The 23,827-nt window shown below is 38.9% G+C and overlaps 2 protein-coding genes across 2 annotated transcripts; both read right to left on the reverse strand.

Moving 5' to 3' along the window:
* Positions 1 to 228: 228 nt before the first annotated feature.
* LOC143864100 (putative serine/threonine-protein kinase PIX13) lies at positions 229 to 5,596 on the reverse strand. The gene is made up of 6 exons (XM_077374891.1): positions 5,463 to 5,596; positions 5,080 to 5,372; positions 3,489 to 3,624; positions 2,125 to 2,267; positions 1,900 to 2,023; positions 229 to 1,016 (listed from the first exon to the last, which is right to left on the reverse strand). The coding sequence occupies exons 1-6, from the start codon at positions 5,521 to 5,523 to the stop codon at positions 430 to 432; spliced, it is 1,344 nt and encodes a 447-aa protein (XP_077231006.1). The 5' UTR covers positions 5,524 to 5,596; the 3' UTR covers positions 229 to 429.
* Positions 5,597 to 14,528: 8,932 nt separating this feature from the next.
* On the reverse strand, positions 14,529 to 20,104 carry LOC143864101 (putative serine/threonine-protein kinase PBL21). The gene is made up of 5 exons (XM_077374892.1): positions 19,976 to 20,104; positions 19,591 to 19,883; positions 19,100 to 19,235; positions 18,198 to 18,589; positions 14,529 to 15,171 (listed from the first exon to the last, which is right to left on the reverse strand). Exons 1-5 carry the CDS (start codon positions 20,034 to 20,036, stop codon positions 14,866 to 14,868), a joined length of 1,188 nt encoding a protein of 395 aa, XP_077231007.1. The 5' UTR covers positions 20,037 to 20,104; the 3' UTR covers positions 14,529 to 14,865.
* Between the last annotated feature and the right edge of the window lie 3,723 nt (positions 20,105 to 23,827).

Below are 23,827 nucleotides of genomic sequence, written 5' to 3' on the forward strand. Positions count from 1 at the left end.
TAAGAGAACTTACTAAGCTGAAAGTTTAATTTTACAATCAATGGCAAAAGGTAATTTTTGAGTTGCTAGTGAGATTTATAAGATGAGAACCCCCCTCCCCCTCTTTCACCTGTTAACTAGATGTGAACCCACAACTCGGTACTCTCATTTGTCTAAGTTTTGTTGCCATCAATGTCTAGATTCATTCTGTCATTTTTTTTTTGTAAATACCTACCAAGTTGCTTAATCTGTCACCCTAATAATCCAAATTCTTTATTATAAGTAGGAAACACCCTTGATACAAACTTAATCACACCCCGAAATATAAACTGCAATAGAAAGAAAGAAAAAAATCAGAACTACATAAGAAAAAAGTGAGGGTGATCCAGCAAATAAAAACCAATTGAACATATGTCGTGTGCCAAGCTCCATTATCAAAGAAATTCACCCTCATCTTCTAGGAGAAAGTTGAAGGGGGCGAGCTCCGGCACCATTTCCGTCAAGCTTCCGATGAATTGGTGAACGAGCTCCGGCGCCATTTCCATCAATTTTCGGATTAATTGGGGAACGAGCTACGACGCCATTTCCGTTAATTTTTCGATTACTCGGAGCTCCATTTCCATCAATTTTCGGATTAATTGGGGAACGAGCTCCTGCGCCAATTCCGTCAATTTTCGGATTAATTGGGGAACCGTGGTGGTTGCGGCCAGAGGTGGTCTTGGGCTTGTCTTTGATGGCACTGATCTTTTCTAGAGTGAACACTACTTCTTTCATGGATGGTCGGTTTTTTTGATCGGAACTCAGGCATCTGAGAGTGAGTTGAGCTGCCTGTAATGCACCTTTGGACGGATATTGGCCCCCGAGTCTTCGATCCATTACCCGTCTTAGCTTTCTCAGGTCATTTAGCTTAGGCTTGGCCCACTCCATAAGATTTTGTTGCCCGTTCGGACGGCTATCGTCCAGTGCTCGCTCACCCGAGAGCATTTCTAATAACACCACACCAAATCCATACACATCGCTCTTCACGTACAGATGGCCTGCCTCGAGGAGGATGTAATTGTCATAAAGGAACACAAATCATGCTTAATTATCTAATAATGTGTATTTTTTTTGTTCATTTTAAGGGCATGTTTGGCTACCATGAAAGTTTTTTCCATTTAGTGTTAGTTTATCTAAGAGGTAGGCTGAGTAGAGTTTTTCTTTTCCCTGTTTTCAATCTAAGTAAAGATAGTGTCATTGACTCTCTTATTTTCAAGAAAATGAAAGGAAAGGAACAGCAACACATCCAATGATTTGGGGTAGAAAGCATATAAAAAAGAAAGAAAGAATGAGGTCCTTAAGCAGCTATAAAACAAATCTAAGATCAAATGTACATATTGAATCGGGTTTTTTTTATAGCTGATGGACCAATTTCCCCATTTGGACTTTCCTCTGATGTCATGAAGGTCGCGTAGATAGATGGAATATTTTTTCATGGTTGCCAAACATGCCCTCCTGGGCCCAATTGTGAGATCCCACATCAGAGAGGGAGAGAAAGTTCTTGGGCTATATATGTGAACCCTCCGTAGAAGACATGAAGACCTGTTTTCCTGGCTTTTAGGAGCTTTTTGTGCTCCCCTCACTCCCAATCTCTAAAGCCTCTTCATCATTCTCCCCACCCATCTCTCACAACTGGCCCCATAAATATTGCATGGGATATTTTGGGCGATGATTTATTCGCACCCCCTGTAGGATAATTCGCACCCCTTTTAACGTGAATTGAGATAAAAAGGCGTTAAAGTCTGCCCACAATTCACGTTAAGAAGGGTGCGTATTATCCTAGAGGGGGTGCGAATTTATCATCTCCTATATTTTTGCATGGTTGCCAAACATGTTCTAAGGTGGGGGAAGGGAATGGAAGCTAACAAGCAAATGCAGTACCTGTTGCAACATATTCTGGAGCTGCATATCCATATGTGCCAATTACTCGGGTAGAAACATGAGATTTGCCGCTCGTTGGGCCGTTTTTCGCCAGCCCGAAATCCGAAATTTTTGCATTATAATCCTACGCAAAACAGAAATAGATTTGCATTAAGGAATTTAAGTATGCAGAAGAACTTTGTTTCTTTTTCTTTTCTTTTTTTTTAAATCTGAAATGGTTTTTACCAAATCGAGAAGGATATTCGAGGCTTTAAAATCGCGATAAATAATTTGCTTCTCCAAAGCATGCAGGAAAGCAAGCCCTCGAGCAGCGCCGATAGCAATCTTAAGCCTTATGCTCCATGAAAGTGGCTCAAAAGCTGAACCTTCTGCAGAAAAACAAATCAATATCAAAGAATGTTAATAATTTTAATCATAGAACAACTTTTTCTACAAAGACTATTATCAACCATTATTCGCAAATGATCATATTTAACTTCAAAACAATTTGTATATATGATTTGATCATACGCACATAAATTTAAGTGGGTATCCAAATAGGTTTTGTTGGCATTTTGGTATTCAAGAGATTTTCTAATACTATTTTTAAAAATCGTATTGTTGGCATTTTGTGGGGCGTGATGGTGGAAGAATAAGATCGTGGAGACATCAATCATATCCTCAATTCAATCCACGTGGAGCTTGATAGCTAGCGAATAAACAAGTGGAGATACTATTTTCGATGATTATGGGTGAAGATCGGAGATGGTGATTTAGGTGGGATGTTTTGAATTCGAAAGTCGCGCCTTACGCGTACCGGCCGTCCGGATTTCCCGTTTGGGGGCGAGATCTCCGCGATTGTGTTTGGTTCCCTTGGCAGCTCGGTACCGTCCAAGGAGAAGTATCAAGGAGGTACAATCAAGGTTCATTACCGAGTGTTGCTGCGGGGATTGTGTCGATCCAGTTGAGTAATGGAGAAAGGGTTTGAGGTTCGGTGCCGGATATACCGATTTTACCCCTAACACTCGGCATGACACGGTCGAGTACTCGGTTGATGCGGCTGAGTATTCGATTGATTCGGTCATAATTCAGAAGAGTCAACTAGTTTTGATTGACTTTATAGGGAGGAGTAATGCTGGGGAAACCGAGAGTGGGACCGAACAAATTCATTCATACAACATCACAAGCATGGTTTTAAATTTCGGATTTCGGTGGGACTGAAACCGAAATTTCCCGAAATTTGATATTTCACGAAATACCAAATTTCGGATCGAAATTTTGGATTTCGGTGGGGTCCGAAATAGGTACCGAAACCGAAATTTAAAACCTTGATCACAAGTGACGTGAGCTAGACCATAGATTTAGGGAAATCACCAAAAAGTAATTTTTTTTAACACGTGGCATATTCTCATTGTCAGGTCCAACCCTCAGTTTCCATATCATTTTCGTGCAGGGAAAAGTGCGGACAAAAATGCGGCCAAGTAAAAGGGAGTCGAGTGCGGAAAATCTACGATGATGAGGGAGAGTTTTGAAATTATGGTTTTACAACGGGAAGATGAGAATATTTATTTGGGCAGAGTATGAAAATTCTCGTGATTGAAACAACTTACTTCTAAAAAGGTGGTTTTCCAAGCTCCCTCTTGGCATGAATTCATACACTAGGAGGAGTTCTCTGTCTTCCCAGCAATAACCCAACAACTTCACAAGATTGGGATGAGAAAGTCTGCCCAAGAAATTCACCTCTGACTGCAACAAAAATCAATATCTAAACTTTTAGTTGGTCACATACAAGTGTTCCAAAAATCTTTTAAATTGGGCTTAAAAACAATTTTGTAAATGGATAGAGTTGGTCATCACAAATTCAAACTATTGCCTATGGTCCCACTTTGATCAGATGATTTTAGACCTTTGATTAATCCTATGGAGTTGGTCGTACAGTAACATTAAGGCCCAATTGTAGGCCCCACGGATATTTTTTCAAATTGAAGCGTACCATCCACAACATAGGATGATCCAAGCCGTCCATGGTTTGGATCATCCTATGGTGTGGTTCGTACCAATTTAGGCCCCACCCATATTTTTGAAAATGAAGTGTACCGTCCAGACCATAGGATGATCCAAGCCGTCCATTTGATGGGCCACAATGTAAATAGGTTGTGCCCCAAAAATCATTTCCGTAGGATGATCACAACCCTACAGTCTATAGAGATTGCATAAGATGTAGTTTCTATTTAGATCGGAGGGCTAGGATCAGCCTATGGAAATAATATTTTGGGACGCAACCTATTTACATTTATGGCCCATCAAATGGACGGTTTGGATTATCCTATGGTGTGGTATGGGCAGGGCCTACATTGTTCAAAGATGGGCCAACCATTCCACCAACGGTTTCTGTTGGGCCCACCAATTGTTCTTGTTGTGTGTGTGTGTGGAGAGAGAGAGAGAAAGAGATTTGGTCATTTTACGAGTAAAAATAAAATCCGCCAAGGGTAATTTGGTCACAACAATTGTGAAGACTGAATTTGCAAAAGGGAGATGATATTTTCACCCCTCTGCAGTAGGCATTCGCCCCCTGATAACGTGAACAGTGGGCAACTTTAACGCTTTTTGACGTCAAATCACGTTACAGGGGGCGAATGCGTACTGCAGAGGGGGTGAAAATATCATCGCCCTTTGCAAAATTCACTCAAATTTGATGACTCTATTTGTAAATGTAAATACAAGAAGAATCGTTTTGCAAATAATGCAAAGTAGCGACTCAAATCTGATGACCCTATTTACAAATTTACAAACATGAAGACTCCTTTTGCAAATAAGGCAAAGTAGGAGACTTCTTTTGCAAAACCCCCTAAAAAATCTGAAATTTCATTTCCATTACCAAACCTATAAACTAACATAAAACACTTCCAAGTTCCAACCAAGTTAACCAACCCATCTCATTTCTCACACAATATAAAATGGGAAATGATACCAGCACAACCATATTTTGATATTTGCACCAACTAATCTTGTCTTTTATTATTTAAAGAGCTGTCAAAGGTCATTACAAGACAAGCTGGGTTAGTGCAATTATAAAAACATGGTTGTGTTGATATCATTTCCCCATAAAATAAACTATCTCCATAATTAAAAGTGGAAAAACCCATGAAAAAAAAAATAGAAACACACAGAAAAAAGGGGAGGGTTCTTGAACTGAATTACCTTCCATTCCTGAAATCCCTGTGAGCTCTCAGGATTCAATTTCTTAATAGCAACAGCTATTTTGCTACTACTCTTCGCGGGATTAAAACTCTTCTCATCAATCCACCCTTTGAAAACCGTTCCGAAACCCCCTCCCCCAAGAATGGAATCGGATCGGAATTGCCTTGTAGCGTTTTTCAATTCCGAAAAGCTGAATATTATCAAGTTGGGCCTAGGCAGAATCTGCCCATCAGGAAAACTCTCTTCCTTACTTTCAGAAATCTTCCCTTCATTGCTATTGTTCTTTGAAATCCCTGTAAATCACAAAAACAAAATTAAGAAAAAACCCATATCGGATTATAAAAAAAAACTAAATTTCTGTTTTTATTTTTATTTTTTTATACCTGGGCTTGAAGGTCTGATTGTGCTTGGGCTCTCAGACGGAGTTCTCAAGCAATTTCCCATTTCACTTTTCTTTTGCTTTTTTTAGTGAAGGAAACGAGAGTATATAAGTAGGAAAGCAGAGAGAGAAAAGAAAGATATTTCTTGGATTTTTACGTGTGGTTGACTTTTTGTCTTTTTCAAGTTTTTTTTCCTTCTCTCGCGAAATCGTTTTCCGTGAAATTTCTTAGCAAATTCTTTCCATCCCTAACACAAGTCTTCATATTAATTTACAAATTAATGTAGAAAAAGGAAATTGATATGTACACCACCATTTTTTTTCAATAATGACACCCTTCACTTAAACACTTTCCAGACTAATAAACCGAGATCCAATGACCGTCCACTTACTAAGAGGCTGTCGTTGGATCAAAACATATAATACAAACGCAAGGTTTTAAATTTCAGTTTCGGGTATAATTTCGGTCCTCACCGAAACCGAAACTTTGGCCCAAATCCCAAAATTTCAGCTGAAATTAGAAGCTCTCGAAATTTCGGCCAAAATGTCGGTTTCTTGGGCCTTAATTTCGACCGAAACTCTGTAAAGAAATAAGAAAAAAATATTTTATCGAAAATTTCGTTCGGCAATTTCGGTTTCGGAATGCTTAAGTACTGATACTGATCCAAAATTTTGGATTTCGGACGGAATTTAAAACCATGAGACAAGATGAGTTAGTTTAATTATCAAAATATAGTAGTGCAAATATAAGTCACCTACATTTATTAATTTTGCCATGTTTCAATATATTATAAGTCTGTCTTGTAGGATCTTTCCATTAAAACAAAGGTAATGAAGAAAAATGAAAGTGACATCTGATAAGTTTTCAAGTTTTATTCAAAGGATGGAAGAAGTCAAAGAATTCAAAGCTATGGGGTATAGAAACTTCCACACCATTTTATACTTTGCTATAATACAAACAACATAGTGCAAATAACCCAGATAAAATATTAAAGAAATTAGGGATTTGCTAGGCAACTTCCGAGAATGCCATTTCTCGGCTCACTTTAGGGTTCCCTTAAACAAGCAATAATAATCATTGAGGTTATGCCCCCACTTAATCATAACAGACCATTTCTAAAAAAGACAAAAAAGAAATTCATTTGGATTGCAGGAATCAGGTGCTGGAATCGGCATCCTATTCTGATTCTGGCCAATTCAAGTGTTCGGTTCAGATAAATAAATGATGGGTAAGAGTCGTTTGGCTTTCAAGAGAAGATTGTGGGACCCATTTGGTTTTCAAGCATTGATGGGTAAGAGTCGTAAGACTAGGAAGAATCCTCGAAGGCGTTGAAATCCCTTTCAATGCAATTTCTCTCTCACTACGTCCTCTTTCCGTGCAATTTCTTTTGCTTTTCCTGGGAAACAAATGTGTGAAACAACAACACACGTGATAGATTTGCCCCATTTTGTTTCCCCTGGCACCCCTCTAGTGTATTTAAGACTGCTCCTTTTACACTAGAAAGGGCTACCGCGGGAAGAAAGGGAGTGAATATATAATTTCCCTATAAATTATATACACTGAAAATCCGTGTACGTACTTTCTCTAACAACCGTTTAATCCAAACCATCCATCTCAACCATTGGATTCGATTAAATTGCTGACACATTTGGGTAGCTAGCAAATGTTTACGGAAAATAGTTCGATGGTCAAGATCGCCACATTGCTAAGATTACTTGGTTTTAGCCTCTCCATGAAGTGTCTCATCAATTGGGAAGTAAGGATTGAGGGTAGAAATGAATATACACCGAGTTTCAATGTATACACAAACTCGAAGGGCCTTGCTTAAATTTCATAATAATAAGATTTCATACTACGCGCTTTTACATTTGTCACAGAACTCTGAGGGTCCCTCATGAGGAAGAATGACGAGCGGCATGCAAAGAAGCGGTCAATAACTGAAAATTGGGACTAGGACATGTGTGGAATGACTTAGCTAGTGGTGAAATGATAATCCACGTTGCACAGACTGATTATTCCATTCAGTTGATTAATGTAGCTGTTCACACTATAAAAATGAAAAATCAGTCGATTATTCATCACTGATATTAGCTATCCGAGTTAAATCACCTTGCTCTATATTCACTTACCTTCGTGAGAAAGGAAATCACCTTGCTCTGTTCACTTAAGCTCTGTTTGGTTGCAAAAAGCAGGGAAGACGGCTGAGCATTTCTAGGAATATGAAATACCAAATGTTGTTTGGTTGTCATTTTTTACCTCAAATCACATTAGATTTCTAGACATGGAAGAGACATAATTATTAGCTTTTGGCTTAGGTGGCGCCTATGTGGCGGGATTGTCCCCTCCCCTACTTTTCCAATGCCAAACCTTGTTTTTGGTAAAATTTAGAGGGGAGAAGAGTAGAATATGAAATGCCATGTGTAATCATTACTTTTCTCTCTCTTTCTCTCTCTTCTACTATTTATTTTGTTAATGACACCTTCCCATTCTCCCACATGCTTTGACATCTAACCAGACACACTACCAAAATTCTCCAAAATTGCCTCTAATCTTCTCAGACAAGTCTACACATATCCCACCCTTCTTGAGAAAGGAAAGGAGAAGAAAGTAAGTCAAATTTTTTCGTGATTGGACATGATTTGACATTTTCCGCCGTTGACTTGTTTTCTCGGAAAAACGGAATTACATAGGTAGAAAATATAAATAATGACTTGGAAAATCAACTTTCTTGCGCTTTCCCTCTAAATTTTCTCACCAAAAGGATGGAAAAATCACTTTCCTGATAAAATTACTTTGCCTGCATACTTTCTTTTCCTTTCTCGGCTAAGTGAACAACGGAACTTTCTCACAGTTTCTTTTCCAGTTTTCCACGTCAGATTCTTTTCTTTTCCTAGAAAACAAGTGAACGGCTAGGAATTTTATTTGTATAATATTTTCTCGGGAAAGCCATTTTGTAACTCACTTTTTCGGGAGAGAATGACAACCTGGTAGCTAATTTTGTCTTATTCATTCTAGCTCACATTTCTCATCGAAAAAGTAAGCCGCGAAATGGAGTGCATTACAAAGGAGTAGTCATAAGGGTGAACTGGGGAAGAAATGGGGGGTGAATATTCTAAGTACTTTTGTGTTTACTTTGTTGAGCGTAGGGATGTACCTGGTGCGTGTTCATTAGGGGTGTAAACGAGCTGAGCCGAGCTTGGCCAGGCTCGGCTCGTTAAGCTCAAAGGCTCGGCTCGGCTCGGTCAGGCTCGGCCAAGCTCGCGAGCCGTTCGCAAGCTTTATCGAGCTTGGGTTATAAAGTTTCGCACGTGGCAAATGTTGCTAGCAAAAGCAAAAAACAGTAATTATTACAGACAAAAAGTGAAATAGCTGAATTTATAAAGTTTAAAATGAAAAATTAAAAAGAAAATGTAGTAAGTTATGACAATTAAGAAAAAAATACCAGAAAAGGTTCAAAGTTATGACAATCACGCACCCTCAGTACGTTTTTGCAGATGATGTTGACATGACATACGCACCCTCGTTACGTTTTTGCAGATGATGTTGACATGACATACGCACCCTCATTACGTTTTTGCAGATGATGTTGACATGACGAGCCTTAACGAGCTGAGCCGAGCCGGCTTGGCTCGTTAAGGATTCGAGCCGAGCTCGATGTGGTACAAGGGTATTTTAGACATTTAAAGTAATGCATGGGTGAAGTCTCCTACGAATTTAACGTTGAAGTCCTCGACAATTTCGAGGTTGAAAAGGACTTGAAAATGAAGTCACGCGCAATTGGAGCTTGTTTGGCAATAATATAAATGGAAAATTATTAAAAAAACGCAAAGTTTTGTCTAAATTGTAAATAAAGGGTAGTGATTTGAAATTTATAAAAAAAGTGTTGTCAAGTGAGAGAAGAAGGCTTTTAGGACAAATATACCCCTCCTACCTCTTTTTTCTCTCAACTTTTTTGCACTTATCCCTATGCACTTATTACCTTCTCACTTATCACCTTCTTCTTCCTCAAGACTTTTTTAATGTGGAAAACTCCATGGAAGGGTTTTGAAGGTTCCCATTCACAACAGGTTTGGTAATCATGAGGGTTTATTCATGATAAACTTATCGAAGCAGTGTTACAAAATGCAAAGAAAATGAATTTTGAGCTTAAAACTGAATTTTGTTGTTTTTCCCATTTTCAAGATAAATCAATTTTCTTTGCATTTTTTAATTCTAAAACATCAAAATCAAGCTTCAATTTATGGTTGCCTGGATGACTCTAAGATCACAATGTATATCCCTATTATCCTTCGAATTTTTACTCAATTTGAAAATAAAAATCTTTGGAATTATCGCTATTCTACTGGCTTCCGAATGGAAGCCAGTATACATAACCAAAATATTGGTTCCATTCGGAAGTCCGAAGGTTTGTTCGGACTTCCGAGTTGGACTTTCGACGGAAGACAGTCAAACTTTGTAGTTCGGTAATTGTCATATGTTAGTGCATCATTTTGGTATTTTTTTCGTAATTTTAACTTTGCTTCCATTTTTTCATAATTTTTCATTTAAAACTTAGCACTTCAGCCACAAATCCGTAATGATTACTATTTTTTTGCAAGTAATGATTACTATTTTTTGCAATTATGCTTTTGCTAGCCACCTTTGCACCCATATTACTTCCGCCAATCTTTGCATCAAAGGATGGGCCACAAGCCGAGAAGTTGCCTCGGCAAAGGTGGCTAGCAAATTTCCATACAAAAAAAGGGAAATGTTATCCACACTACTGTATTTTGATGAGGGCACTCCTCATTTAATCAAAAGTACGATATGGCCCCCCATAGGATGATCCAAAGCGTCAATTACATGGGCCATAGCCTAAATTGGTTGTGTCCCAAAAATCATTTCCATAGGTTGATCCTAACCCTCCGATCTATAGAGGGTTAGGACCAACCCTCTAACATTCTAATCAGAGGGTTAGAATAAACCTACGGAAATGCTTTTTGGGGCACAACCTATTTAGGCTGTGGCCCATCTAATGGACGGTTTGGATCATCCTATGGTGCGGGCCATACCGTACTTTTAATAAAGTGAGTAGTGTCCTCATCAAAATACGGTAGTGCGGATAACATTTCCCAAAAACATCTTAAAAATACGGCAAAAATCCGGGTGACACGCGGGTCGACACGGCCACTACAGGCCCGGCGTGAGAACCACATTTTCTACCTCGGAACCACTAGGGAATCAAATTTTATACCTCGAAACCACTAGGGAACCACATTTTATACCCCGGAACCACTAGGGAACCACATTTTCTATCCCGAAACCACTAGAGAACCACATTTTATACGCCGGAACCACTAGGGAACCACATTTTATACCTCGGAACCATTACGGAACCACATTTTATACCTCGGAACCACTATGGAACCACATTTTATATCTCGGAACCACTAGAGAACCACATTTTATACCCTCGAACCACTACCGAACCACATTTATGCCTCGGAACTACTAGGGAATTTCTACCCCGGAACCACTAGGGAAACACATTTTATACCCTCGAACCACTACCGAACCACATTTTATGCCTCAGAACTACTAGGGAACCAGATTTTCTACCCCGGAACCACTAGGAAAACACATTTTATACCTCTCAACCACAAAGGAACCACATTTTCTACTCAGGAACCACTAGGGAACCACATTTTCTACTCCAGGACAACTAGGGAACCACATTTTCTACCCCGGACCCACTAGGAACCACATTTTATACCCCGGAACCACTAGGGAACCACATTTTATACCTCAGAACCACTACGGAACCACATTTTATACTTCGGAACCACTACGAAACCACATTTTATACCCCGGAACCACTAGGGAACCACATTTTATATCCCGGAACTACTAGGGAACTATATTTTATACCCCGGAACCATTACGGAACCACATTTTATACGTCGAAACACTAGGGAACCACATTTTCTACCCCGGAACTACTACGGAACCACATTTTATACCACGGAACCGTTACGGAACCACATTTTATACCTCGGAACCACTAGAGAACCACATTTTATACCCCAAAACCACTAGGGAATCACATTTTATACTCCGAAACCACTAGGGAACCACATTTTATACCCTGGAACCACTAGGGAATCACATTTTCTACCCCGAAACCACTACGGAACCACATTTTATACTACAGAACCACTAAGAGGGGTATATTTGTCCTAAAAGCCATCTTCTCTCACTTGACAACACCTTTTTTATAATTTTCAAATCACTACCCTTTATTCACAATTTAGACAAAACTTTGCATTTTTTTAATAATTTTCCCTAATATAAATAGATTGTACAGTGTGGGCCACTTCAAGGGATGATCTAAACCGTTCATTTGTTGGGCCATAATATAAATAGATTGTACGACTTAGATCATCTCCGTATGATGATCCTGACCCTCCGATCTATAGAGGTTTCTATAATGTGCAGTCCCACTACACAAACATTACTGATCTGAAGAGTCCTTAAACGACACAGATGTAAAACTGACCCTCTTGTGGTGTTGAAAGAAAATTCACTAATCATGGATGAGGAATAATTCAGTACTCAGTAGGGTGTGACCTCACCGTAATACAATGTAGGACCCCACTACATCATAGTGGGTCCCACATTTAATTGATCAGAATCGTTTATTGGATACCCCTTGCTTTCGATCTCCTATAGCCCAAAAAATCAGGACTGATCACAGTACAACAACTGAATAACATCCAATAATGTGCATTGTTTGTCCTTGTATGTGAACCCGAGTAAACAAGTGCAACTACAAAAATGATATCCACACTCCCTTCTTTTGGTAAGGGAACTCTTCATTAAGCTCTTAAATAGTTCTTTGTTTAGAGATTTTTGAAGAAAATTGTAACTAAAAACCATTAACTAAGAAATGCCAGGCAACCAATCACTGTTGGGATCAACGATTGAGATCAGCTTTTAGGTCCCACATAAGGAATGTGTGTTCAATCAACACCGCTGATCTTGTATTGTAGAATATCAAGATGGGAGCCACATGGTCTTGGTCTCATGCCAAACAAGCATCCCATACACAAATTCAAAAGGACTAACCTAAACAAGGATTGACAGATCAAGGGCTTAGGATCATCCAATCAAGGTGTTCACAAAGGCATTTGCCTTGGTCCCGGCCCAACAGTCAGATTAACGGATCCGATCAAGTCCACATGGCACATACGGCTACTAACTTTTTAGAAATTTTCTTAACAAAATACAAGTGAAGTGAACAATGAAGAGTAGTGCCATTACTAAAACAAGGGAATGCAGAGATCTGTTCACTAGCGTTCTCAGGAAAGAAAATCCCTGGAAAACAACTTATTTTTTCCCTGACAAGACCTTGATAAGACAGAATTTGGGTGTTCACTTGCTTTCCAGGGAAAATAGAATTACACATGTGGAATATTTGCAAAAAAGCAAAAAATGACATGGAAAAGTCTATTTTCCCACCCTTGGCTCTGTTCACTTGCGTTCACGGGAAAGCAAATCCCTAGAAAACAGCCTCTTTTTTCCTTGACAAGACAGAATTCTGGTGTTCACTTGCTTTCCCAGGAAAATAGAATTACACATGTGGAATTTCTACAATAAGTCAAAAAATGACATGGAAAAGCGCATCCCCCCGCCCCCTAGGGATTTCATTACCGACCGAAAACACTCGGATTTCGTTTCCTGGGAAAACTAGTGCAAAAAGAAGGGCAAGCAGTTTCCCTAGAAACATTTTCCTGCGTAAGTGAACAGTCCAGAAACAGTCCAGGGAAACCTTTTCCTGCAAAGATTCCCTGGATTTATTTTCCTAATGCCACGTCAGATTCCCGGGAAACATTTTCTTTTCCTTTCCCGGGAAAACAAGTGAACAGAGGGATTTCATTTCCGAATAAAAACACACAGATTTCATTTCCCTGGAAAACTAGTGCAAAAAGAAGGCAAGCAGTTTCCCTGGAAACCTTTTCCAACGCACGTAAACAGGAAAACTTTTTCCTACGCAGATTCCCTGGATTTCTTTTCCTAATGCCACGTCAGATTCCCGAGAAACATTTTCTTTTCCTTTCGCGGGAAAACAAGTGAACACTAAGAGAAAACAAAGTACAAGAAAATCCATTAAGTTCGACAGCACGGAGTATACATTTAGAGGAATCCATGTAACATATAACTGTAAAATTCTATGGACACTGATCATAAAAAGCGTTCAAGGAATACACTGGAACCCTCTTACAATCATATAAAATATATATAGATATGTGAAGGAGTTCTTACTCTACAACATGCCAATTCTATCTCTCCTTTTTGCATCTCCATCATTTTGACAGCAATCCACACTGAAAATCTGATCACTATTACACCAAAACAGTTGAAAACAAAAAAAAAAATCAGTCTCATGACTTCATATAGACATATCGGGGCTGTTTGTAGACATGTCCCATTCGGCCCCCTTATAACCTGAACAATGGGTAACTTCAATGTTTTTTGACCGTTGAGGGAGGGGGGGGGTGGGGGTGGTGGTTACGCATTCGCCTCCCTTTTAAGGGAATCAATGGGTAACTTCAATGCTTTTTGACATTAGGAGAGGGGAGGAGGGGGGCATATCATCGCCCTTGTAAAATCCTGCTGTATTTTACAATCTATAGCCTGGATTTTACAAGACTTCATACAGACATATGGGGCTGTTTGTATATATGGATTTTATATTTTACAATTTAGAACCTGGATTTTATAAGCTAAAACCTCGATTTTATAATCCAGATTGCAAAATACAAGTTTTAGCTTATAAAATCCAGGTTTTAACTTATAACATCAAGGTTTTTGCTTGAAAAATCCTAGACTTTACCATCCTAGATTATAAAATCCATTTATCCAAATAGCCCCATATGTACACCTTTACCTTCTCGCTGCCGCCGAAAGGTGAATAGATTTCTGACTTTTGACGTAGTAAAACCCAATGGTCAAATGGCACGTACTGAGTAGAATCCTTCTTGTTCTTAGACGTACCTATGTTTCTGTGATTTACAAGAAAAACATACAGAAAGGAAATAAGAGAATAAAAGGGGTTTTATTGAGGAAACCTTGTCTCGTTAACACGGGAGTGCTTATTTCAACTTCAAAGCTCCCCACATCAAATGAGACTCCTACCTAAATAGCCTTTCTCAACGGCTTACAATTTATTAGGAACACCTCATATTCTGAATCGCTACGCCTCAATTCCCTAACGACCTGATAAACTCAAGCCCAAATTCAAATTGCTCTACACTTAAAACAACAACCAAGAAAAACATAACTACAGGACTCTAGAGTCCTATTCCGGGCTGCAACCACCAACCCTTATTAGCACGTAACATCAAATTTCTATAATTTGTTTGTCCCCCTATTTAAACAGATGCAGAACTGATTTTGTTGCCGGGTTTCGAGAAAACGTGCCAGTAGCCTGCGGGGAAGGCGATGATGGTGAGGGACTGCGCTTCACACTAACTTCTGAAGGGTAAGGTTGAGACGCCAAATATTCGAGTGCAACAGCTACATCACCAATAAGGGGGCGACAATTGGGCTGTTCTTGAAGGCACATTGCTGTGATGGCAACTGCATGGCGGAAACATCGGACAGGGTACCGGCCTTGCAACAATGGATCGGCTATGTGAACAAACTTTCTCCGATCCCTTAAAAAAGGACGAGACTGAAACAATGTAATAGATGACAAGTCAACACATAATTCCGTTAGCTGGGTCTAATCACGTTAAAAGGGGGGGGTGCATACAGGGGACTAAAAAAAAATCAACGTCCTTTATTTATCTTTTATTAAGTTGAATACTAATCTCACAAATGAAGGATTTGCCCTCCAGTCGAATGTCTACTTGGCCAAATCTAGTTTAAATGACAATCCTGGAAGAATTCATTCTTGTGTGGAGGTTTCAAACCACACAAAGAAACTAATGAAATACAATTTCACCACTGCACGAATAGATTAAAAATTCAAAATCCCCAAGATTTTCTAATTCTAGAGGAATTTCCAATATCACCAGGTTCTTATGAAAATTGCTAGGACGACCCACAAGGTCAATAGCCCTTAAAATTTCCTAGAAAGTTTCTATATGACTGCAAGTATCATCAGCACCATAGTGACATAGGTGAAAAACGAATTTGGGAAGCGAAACGTTGAACAACAACGGGAAACACAAGGAAAAGATATAGGGGAAACAAGAAACGGGAAAAGAGTAGAAAATCGTATAAGAAACTGTCTTAGGAAACACATTAGAAACAATATAGAAACGTCAATGAAAATGCATATGCAGGGGCGGAGGCACATATAGCATGAGGGGGCCCATGGCCCCCTCAATGGCTTGCAAAATCCTTTTTATAATGCATGGATGTACATGCATGCATAGCTATTTTAGTGGCCATGGCCCCCTCAATGACCCATACATGCAAGTGTAAATTAGTCCGGCCCCCCAATTGTAAATTCCTGGCTCTGCCCCTGCATATGAGACACAAGGAAAATACGAAATATATGTTTTTGTGAATTTAAAATCTGTTAAATTCATGTTTCTATTTGAATATTTCTTATTTTTATTTTTATTGTAATATACGCTATTATTTTCGAAAGTTTCACACATGTTTCCCACACGTTTCACATATGTTTTCTACAAGTTTTTATTATGTTTCTCACTCATTTCACACATGTTTCACATAAGTTTCTCATATGTTTCTCATGCATTTCGGAAAAGTTTTGGAAACGTTTCCCCAATTTTTTTTATCATTTTTCGGAAATGTTTCCAAAATGCATTTTAGGGGAATGAGTTTCCCACCCGCCCAAGGAGTTTCCGACTACTAGGCCAGCACATCAAACAAATAAACTGGCGCCATGAACAGAACAACATGGGAGAAGGAGAATCCTTTCTTTAAAGCAATGGCACAATATACCAAAGAATTTGTGTGGATTTGGAAATACAGAAAAAATAAGAAAATAAACCTTAATTACACTTAAATTTAAAAAATGACCATATTGATAAGGGAGGAAGAATGTTGTGCTAGAAGTTAGGACTTAGGACGGATCCAGGGGGGGGCAATTGCCCCCCTAAAATTTTGGATTTCCCCAAGTCGATAGCTGATATTAGCGAATTTTCTTAAAGCTGACCCCTTGAAATTAGGGTTTTCCCTTAAAATTAGGGATTTTTTCCAATAGGTTTAGTTAACAATTTATTCGGAATTTTTTCCTCTATATACTTGGCCCTTTTGCTCGTGTAAAGTTCCTATAATGATATGGAAACCGAGTTCGGGAGTGGAGCCGAATAAGTAAGCCTAATAACACATTAGCAATCTTTCCCTTGATTTTTGGCTTTTTTCCCCGGTGAAAATGGCAAAACTACGGTCCCATACCATGCGGCATGTGGGGATTTGTTACGTTACACTCTCGGTTCCACTCCCTGTAGCGTCACTTTATAGTTTTTTTGATAAATCCCTCTCAACGAGCCCCCCTCTTAAGGGAATGTCAGCTAAATTAAACTCTCTCTCTCTCTCAAAATACTACAGCCCACTTCATTGGATGATCCAAACTGGTCATTTGTTGGGCCACAACATAAATAGGTTGCACCACGTAAATCATCTCCATAGGACGATCCTAACCCTCCAATCGATAACCAGATTGCCCTTTAGGTTTGAGCGTCAAGATCATCCTACAGAAATGATTTACGTGGTGTAGAACATGAGGTGTAAATAGTGAGCCCAGCGCATTGAAATATGAGGTGTAAATTATGGGCTCCACCTTGTGCATAGGTTAGGGGAGATGGTGTGCCCCACTTATCAATACATGAAGTGAAAAATGGTGGGAGCCAACTAGGGCTGCAACTCGAGCCGGGTTTTACCCGACCCGCATCGACCCGACCCGAAAATAACCTGGGTCGGGTTCAGGTTTCATGGGTTTCGGGTCGAGCCGGGTTGAGCATTCAAAAGCCCGCATGAATCTCGGGTCGAGCCGGGTTTGAAGGGGCCCGACCCGAGTTACATAAGTTATAGTATGTACATTTTTTTTTCTATTGTTAGTTACAAGTTAAAAGTGAAAACCCACGCACCCACTGTTATTGTATGTGAGTGTAATTTCTGCTTCTATGAGTTGAGTTGATTCAAGCGTTTGATTCAGCATTGTTTGACAACATTGTTTGATTACGGCATTGTTTGATTCAAGTGTAATGTGAGTGTAATTACATCATTGTTTGATTCAAGTGTAATGTGAGTGTAATTTCTACTTCTATGAGTTGAGTTGCCTTGCCAAATAAGAATTTTCCTTAAAAAATTGCGTCAACGTGAAAAAACCCAACCCGAGATTTATCATGGGTAGGGCCGGGTTTGGGAATCGTGGGTTTTCCGAAAAAAAACCCGACCCGACCCGAGATATTTCTCGGGTAGGGTTGGGTTCTCCAAAGCCCGACCCGAGTTGCAGCCCTAGAGCCAACATTTGCACCCCCCACCCCCCCACCCCCCCCACCCCCCCTCTAGCTGAGTCCTTGCTCCGCCCACATAAGGATTGCAAAATTAATAAGGTCATAAAGTTCACGTGTGACGTCCTAGTTTGCAGGTGAATGCAGTTCACAAGGAAGCCCAACTTCGATTCCCAGATCATATGGAGTTAGTCAAGAATAAAAAATAGTACTCTGACATGCAATCTATTTCAAAACCAACATGACTATCAATGCAGCAGTAACCTACCCAAGTTACTAGATTCTGCTCTCCCTCTAGCTTGTAATTGTCGATTGCCTTCCTACCTGAGATCAACTCCAACAGAACCACACCAAAGCCATATATATCAGACTTGAGAGTCAGCTTACCACTCATGATGTATTCCGGGGCACAGTAGCCATATGTTCCAATCACCCTAGTTGAAACATGAGTCTTGTCGCCAACAGGAGCGAATTTCGCAGTTCCAAAATCGGAAAGCTTAGGGTTGAAGTCATTATCCAACAATATATTTGCAGATTTCAAGTCCCGATAAATAACAGGTGGGTTTGCTTCCACATGCAAATACTCAAGTCCTCGAGCAGCACCAACAGCAATCTTCATCCGTGTGTTCCATCCCAGTGGCTCTCTGTCTGGCTGCATATCTGAATGCATAAAACCACAAGTTAAACCTTAGTTATGGAGCATTTCATGATCAATTAACGTGGCCATCAAGTTGAACCACGAGTTAAACCTTAGTTATGGACCCATATCATCCTGGTAGGATCCTCATCACTTTTACCCACTGTTTCAAGATTCGGTCATAACTCGGAAGAGTCAACTAGTTTTGATTGAGTTTACAGGGAGGAGTAATGCTGGTGAAACCAAGAGTGGGACCGAACGAATTGATTTTACACAACATCACAAGTGACCTGAGCTAGACCATAGGTTTAGGGAAATCACCAAAAAGTAATTTCTTTTTTAACACATGGCATATTCTCATTGTTAGGTCCTACTCTCAGTTTCCAAATCATTTTCCTACAGGGAGGAAAACTGCGGACTCTGGAAAATCTATGATGGTCCGGGGAAGTTTTGAAACTATGCTTTTACCGATGGGAAGAGGAGAAGATTTACTTCTGCAGAGTATGAAAATTCTTGTGAATGAAACAACTTACTTCTAAAAAGGTGGTTTTCCAAGCTCCCTCTTGGCATGTATTCATATACTAGGAGGAGTTCTTTGTCTTCCCAGCAATATCCCAACAACTTCACAAGATTGGGATGAGAAAGCCTGCCCAAGAAATTCACCTCTGACTGCAACACAAATCAATATCTTAACTTTTAGTTGGTCACATACAACTATACAAGTGTTCCAAAAATCTTTTAAATTGGGCTTAAAAACAATTTTTACTTGCATTTGTAAATGGAAAAATAATGGAACCTAAGGAAAATAATCATCATGCGGATGAATCCATTGTCATGTGTACGGTGATCTGATTACAGTTCCCAAAAAGCTCTCTCCCAAGCCAATTAAAAAAGAAATGACAAGCTGGGTTAGTGCAATTATATAAACATGGTTGTGTTGATATCATTTCCTTATAAAATAAACTATATCAATAATTAAAAGTGGAAAAACCCATGAAAAAAAAAGGGTTTTGAACTGAATTACCTGCCATTCCTGAAATCCCTGTGAGCTCTCAGGATTCAGTTTCTTAATAGCAACAGCTATTTTGCTACTACTCTTCGCGGGGTTAACACTCTCCTCATCAATCCACCCTTTGAAAACCGTTCCGAAACCCCCCACCCCAAGAATCGTATCGGATCGGAATTGCCTTGTAGCATTTTTTAATTCCGAAAAGCTGAATATTATCAAGTTGGGCCTAGGCAGAATCTGCCCATCAGGAAAACTCTCTTCCTTACTTTCAGAAATCTTCCCTTCATTGCTATTGTTCTTTGAAATCCCTGTAAATCACAAAAACAAAATTAAGAAAAAACCCATATCGGATTATAAAAAATAAACTAAATTTCTGTTTTTTTTTTTTTTTTTTTAATACCTGGGTTTGAAGGTCTGATTGTGCTTGGGCTCTCAGACGGAGTTCTCAAGCAATTTCCCATTTCACTTTTCTTTTGCTTTTTTTAGTGAAGGAAACAAGAGTATAAGTAGGAAAGCAGAGAGAGAGAGAGAGAGAGAGAGAGAGAAAAGTGAACCGCGAAACCGTTTTCCGTGAAATTTCTTAGCAAATTTTCACCGTGTCAGTCGGATAGATTTTCCACGCGGTCATTTTTGTCTTCACTTAACAGTTTCCAGACTAATAAAGCGAGATCCAATGAACGCCCACTTGTTAATAGGCTGTATTCGGATCAAAACATATAATACAAGGTGAGCTGGTGTAATTATCAAAACAAGGTACTGCAAATATCAACACCCTACAGTTATTAATTTTGCCGGGATTTATAAGTTTGTCTGAGTAGGATCTTTCCCTTACAACAAAGGTATTGAAGAAAATGAATGTGAGTCACATCTGTATAAGTCTACGTTTTATTCAGAGGATGGAGAGAATTCAAAGCTATGGGAATAGAAACTTCTACACAATTTTCTAGTACAAGCAACCCACACACAATATTTAAGAAATTAGGGATTTGCTAGGCAACTTCCCGGAATGCCATTTCTCGGCTCACTTTTTAGCATAATTTGTCCTATTCGTTTTATTCATCTGAGGTGCCTGTTCTCTCACGCAAAATGCCCAAAAAGCCACACTTTCCAACAAGCGGTTCCCAATGCCCCATGTGTAGAATAGGCCTACGAATACAATACAATTTATATTCAGGGGAAGATTACTAGCAATCATGTATTCTACACTAGAAAGGGCTAGCCCCGGGAAGAAAGGGGGTGAATATATAATTTCCCTATAAATTATATACACTGAAAATCCGTGTACGCACTTTCTCTAACAACCGTTTAATCTAAACCATCCATTCCACGTAGTAAGCCATAGCTTAAAAATCTCAACCATTGGTTTCGATTAAATTGCTGACACATTTGGGTAGCTAGCAAATGTTTACGGAAAATAATTCAATGGTCAGGATCGCCACATTATTAAGATTACTTGGTTTTAGCCTCTCCAAGGAGTGTCTCATCAATTGGGAAGTAAGGATTGAGGGTAGAAATGATTATACACCGAGTTTCAATGTATACACAAACTCGAAGGGCCTTGCTTAAATTTAATAATAAGATTTCATACTACGCGCTTTTACATTTGTCACACAACTCTGCGAGGGTAGGGGTGGCAAAATTGGCCGAACCGAACCGGAACCGAGCCGAAACCGAACCGAAAATTCGGTTCCGATTCAAATTTCGGTTTGGGTATCAAACCGAACCGAAACCGAATATTTGCAATTATTACGAGTAAAGGGTGGCAAAATTGGCGGAACCGAACCGAAACCGAACTGAAAATTCAGTTTTGGTTCGGTTTTGGTTTGGTTTTACCAAACCGATTCAAATTTCGGTTCGGTTCGGTTTGGGGGCCAAACAGAACCGAAACCGAACCATTGCCACCCCTATGCGAGGGTCCTCATGTGGAAGCGACATGTGTGGCATGACTTAGCTAGTGGTGAAATGATAATCCACGTGGCACAAACTGATTACTCCATTGTAGCTGTTCACACGATAAATGGAGTGCATTACGAAGGAGTAGTCAGAAGGATGAAGTGGGGAAGAAATGGGGGGTGAATATTCTAACTACTTTTGTGTTTACTTTGTTGAGCGTAGGGCCTACTTCAGGGAAGTACCTAGTGCGTGTTCATGTCTAAATTACCACAATGCCTTTACTTGTAGGCAGTTCTGACGTCGTAGATGATATGTTATAAGGTTATTTTAGACATTTAAAGTAATGCATGGGTGAAGCCTTCTACGAATTTAACGCTGAAGTCCTCACAATTTCGAGGTTGAAAAGGACTTGAAAATGATGTCACGCGCATTGGGAGCTTGAAAATGATGTCAACTACTATGTAGGGGTTTTGTCAAGGTTTTGCAAATGTGAACCACTATTTAGGGTTTTGTTAGGGTTTTGCAAAACCAATTTCAACCACTATTTAGGGTTCTGTTAGGATTTTTCTGTGTCTGAGAACCCTAGTGGTTTAGAGTATTCAAATAGAAGTTGAAAGTTTCAAAATGTGATTAGTGGTTGTAAGTGTCTGTTTGAACCACTAATATGTAATTAGTGGTTCAAAGATCTATAGTGTCCAAGTAGTGGTTGAAAATGAGAAAGCAGATGTAATATTATGGTTAACAGTTACTAGTTAGTGGTTACAAGTGTTTATTTAATGGTTGAAACTCTGTATTTAACGGTTGAAAGTGTCTGTTTAGTGGTTGAAAGTATTCAAATAGTTCCTGAATTCTGTAATTATTATTTCGAATGTGGTTGAATTCTATAATTAGTGGTTGGAAGTGTCTTTTTAGTGATTCAAATTGCCTATAGTATGTAAAATAGTGGTTAAAAATGTGAAATCAGGTGGTTGAAATATGTTTTAGTGCTTCAAAGCGTCCAAATAATGGTTGAACTCTGTACTTATTGTTTGAAATGTAGTTGAAATCTATAATTACTTGTTAAAAGTGTCTTTTTAGTGCTTCTACAGTGTGTAAATAGTGGATGATAATTCACAACCAGGTGTAATAGTGGTTGAAATCTTCTATTTAGTGGCTGAAGGTGTCCAACTAGTGGTTGAACTCTGTAATTATTGTTTATAATTGGTTAAAAGTTACTATAGTGGTCTGAATAGGTGTAATAGTAGTTTATAGTGATAAATTAGTAATTGAAATATGCAATTAGTGGTGTCAATGTAGTGGTCCGAAGTGTTGAAATACTTGTGCAAACTGTATATAATGAGAAATTAGTGGTTGAAATATGTAATTAGTGGTTGAAAGTAGTGTAGTAGTGGTTTATTAGTTGAAATCTATAATTAGTGGCTGAAAGTCTATTTTAGTGTCTTTAGTATGTATCTACTCAGGTATAACATCTGTTCACATACTGCAATGATTTTGTTTCTGCAAAGAAGGGCGGATTAAGTAAGGCTACGCTGACACTGTGTTGAGTAACTATGACTTCAGCTCGTACATTTATTCATTCATTAGCGATTTTTTGTAAGTGTTTATGCTTTTACGATAATGCATTTCTATGCAGGCTATTTATCTTCCATCTAGATACTGTCCTTCCTGTTTTCAAGACTGCATACAATCCTTAAAACTTTGGGAAGAGCATGAAGATTTGATAAAAAGTAGCCCATTTGGACATTTGATCAAACTAGACGGTGTCAAAATACACAAAAAACTTATGACCATTTTAGTGCGGTGTTGGCAAAAACAACTTAGGGTGTTTAGAATAGGTAATATGATACTAGTGGTTCGAAATTATGAATGTAGCACAAATTTTATGGTTAAGTATGGTAGGCGAAAGATGTAGAAATAAGTGCATTTCAAGTGGATGGACTTGCTCAACGACCTATTTAAAAAAACTGGTGATGTAAACTGATTTCAAGTGGTTCCTACAACTTTGAAATCTCTTCAGTTTTAACCATGGTTTTAAATTTCGATCAAGATCCGAAATTTCGAATTTCGGTGGGGACCGAAATTCTAAAATTTCGAATTTCGGACTGAATTTCATAAAAATTTCAAAATTTTGGTCAGAAACTTCAATTTATTGTTATTTAAAAAAAAAATGTTACAAAATTTTGTCCAAATTTTCAGAATTTCAAACTAGAATCCATGGGTTTGAAATTGGGACTGAAACCGAAATTTAAAACCTTGGTTCTAACTTTATTTATTCTTCATTTCTTGCAGCTTTGATTGTAGGCTATTTGTTATTAAGGAAATGGAATGTCTGAGCAGATATGAAAGTTTTGACTTCATG

Source organism: Tasmannia lanceolata, unplaced genomic scaffold (assembly GCF_043159265.1).
Source record: "Tasmannia lanceolata isolate RefF3 unplaced genomic scaffold, GAP_Taslan_0.1 ptg000048l, whole genome shotgun sequence".
Taxonomy (NCBI): Eukaryota; Viridiplantae; Streptophyta; class Magnoliopsida; order Canellales; family Winteraceae; genus Tasmannia; species Tasmannia lanceolata.

Excerpts from the sequence above, each read along its gene's own strand:
- LOC143864100 (XM_077374891.1), bottom strand. The coding sequence starts at position 5,523 with ATGGGAAATTGCTTGAGAACTCCGTCTGAGAGCCCAAGCACAATCAGA. Across the intron at positions 5,373-5,462 it reads AATCAGACCTTCAAGCCCAG|GGATTTCAAAGAACAATAGC; the intron begins GTATAAAAAAAT and ends TGTGATTTACAG. Across the intron at positions 2,024-2,124 it reads CGAATATCCTTCTCGATTTG|GATTATAATGCAAAAATTTC; the intron begins GTAAAAACCATT and ends TGTTTTGCGTAG.
- LOC143864101 (XM_077374892.1), bottom strand. The coding sequence starts at position 20,036 with ATGGGAAATTGCTTGAGAACTCCGTCTGAGAGCCCAAGCACAATCAGA. Across the intron at positions 19,236-19,590 it reads AGGGATTTCAGGAATGGCAG|TCAGAGGTGAATTTCTTGGG; the intron begins GTAATTCAGTTC and ends TTTGTGTTGCAG. Across the intron at positions 18,590-19,099 it reads GGAAAACCACCTTTTTAGAA|ATATGCAGCCAGACAGAGAG; the intron begins GTAAGTTGTTTC and ends TTATGCATTCAG.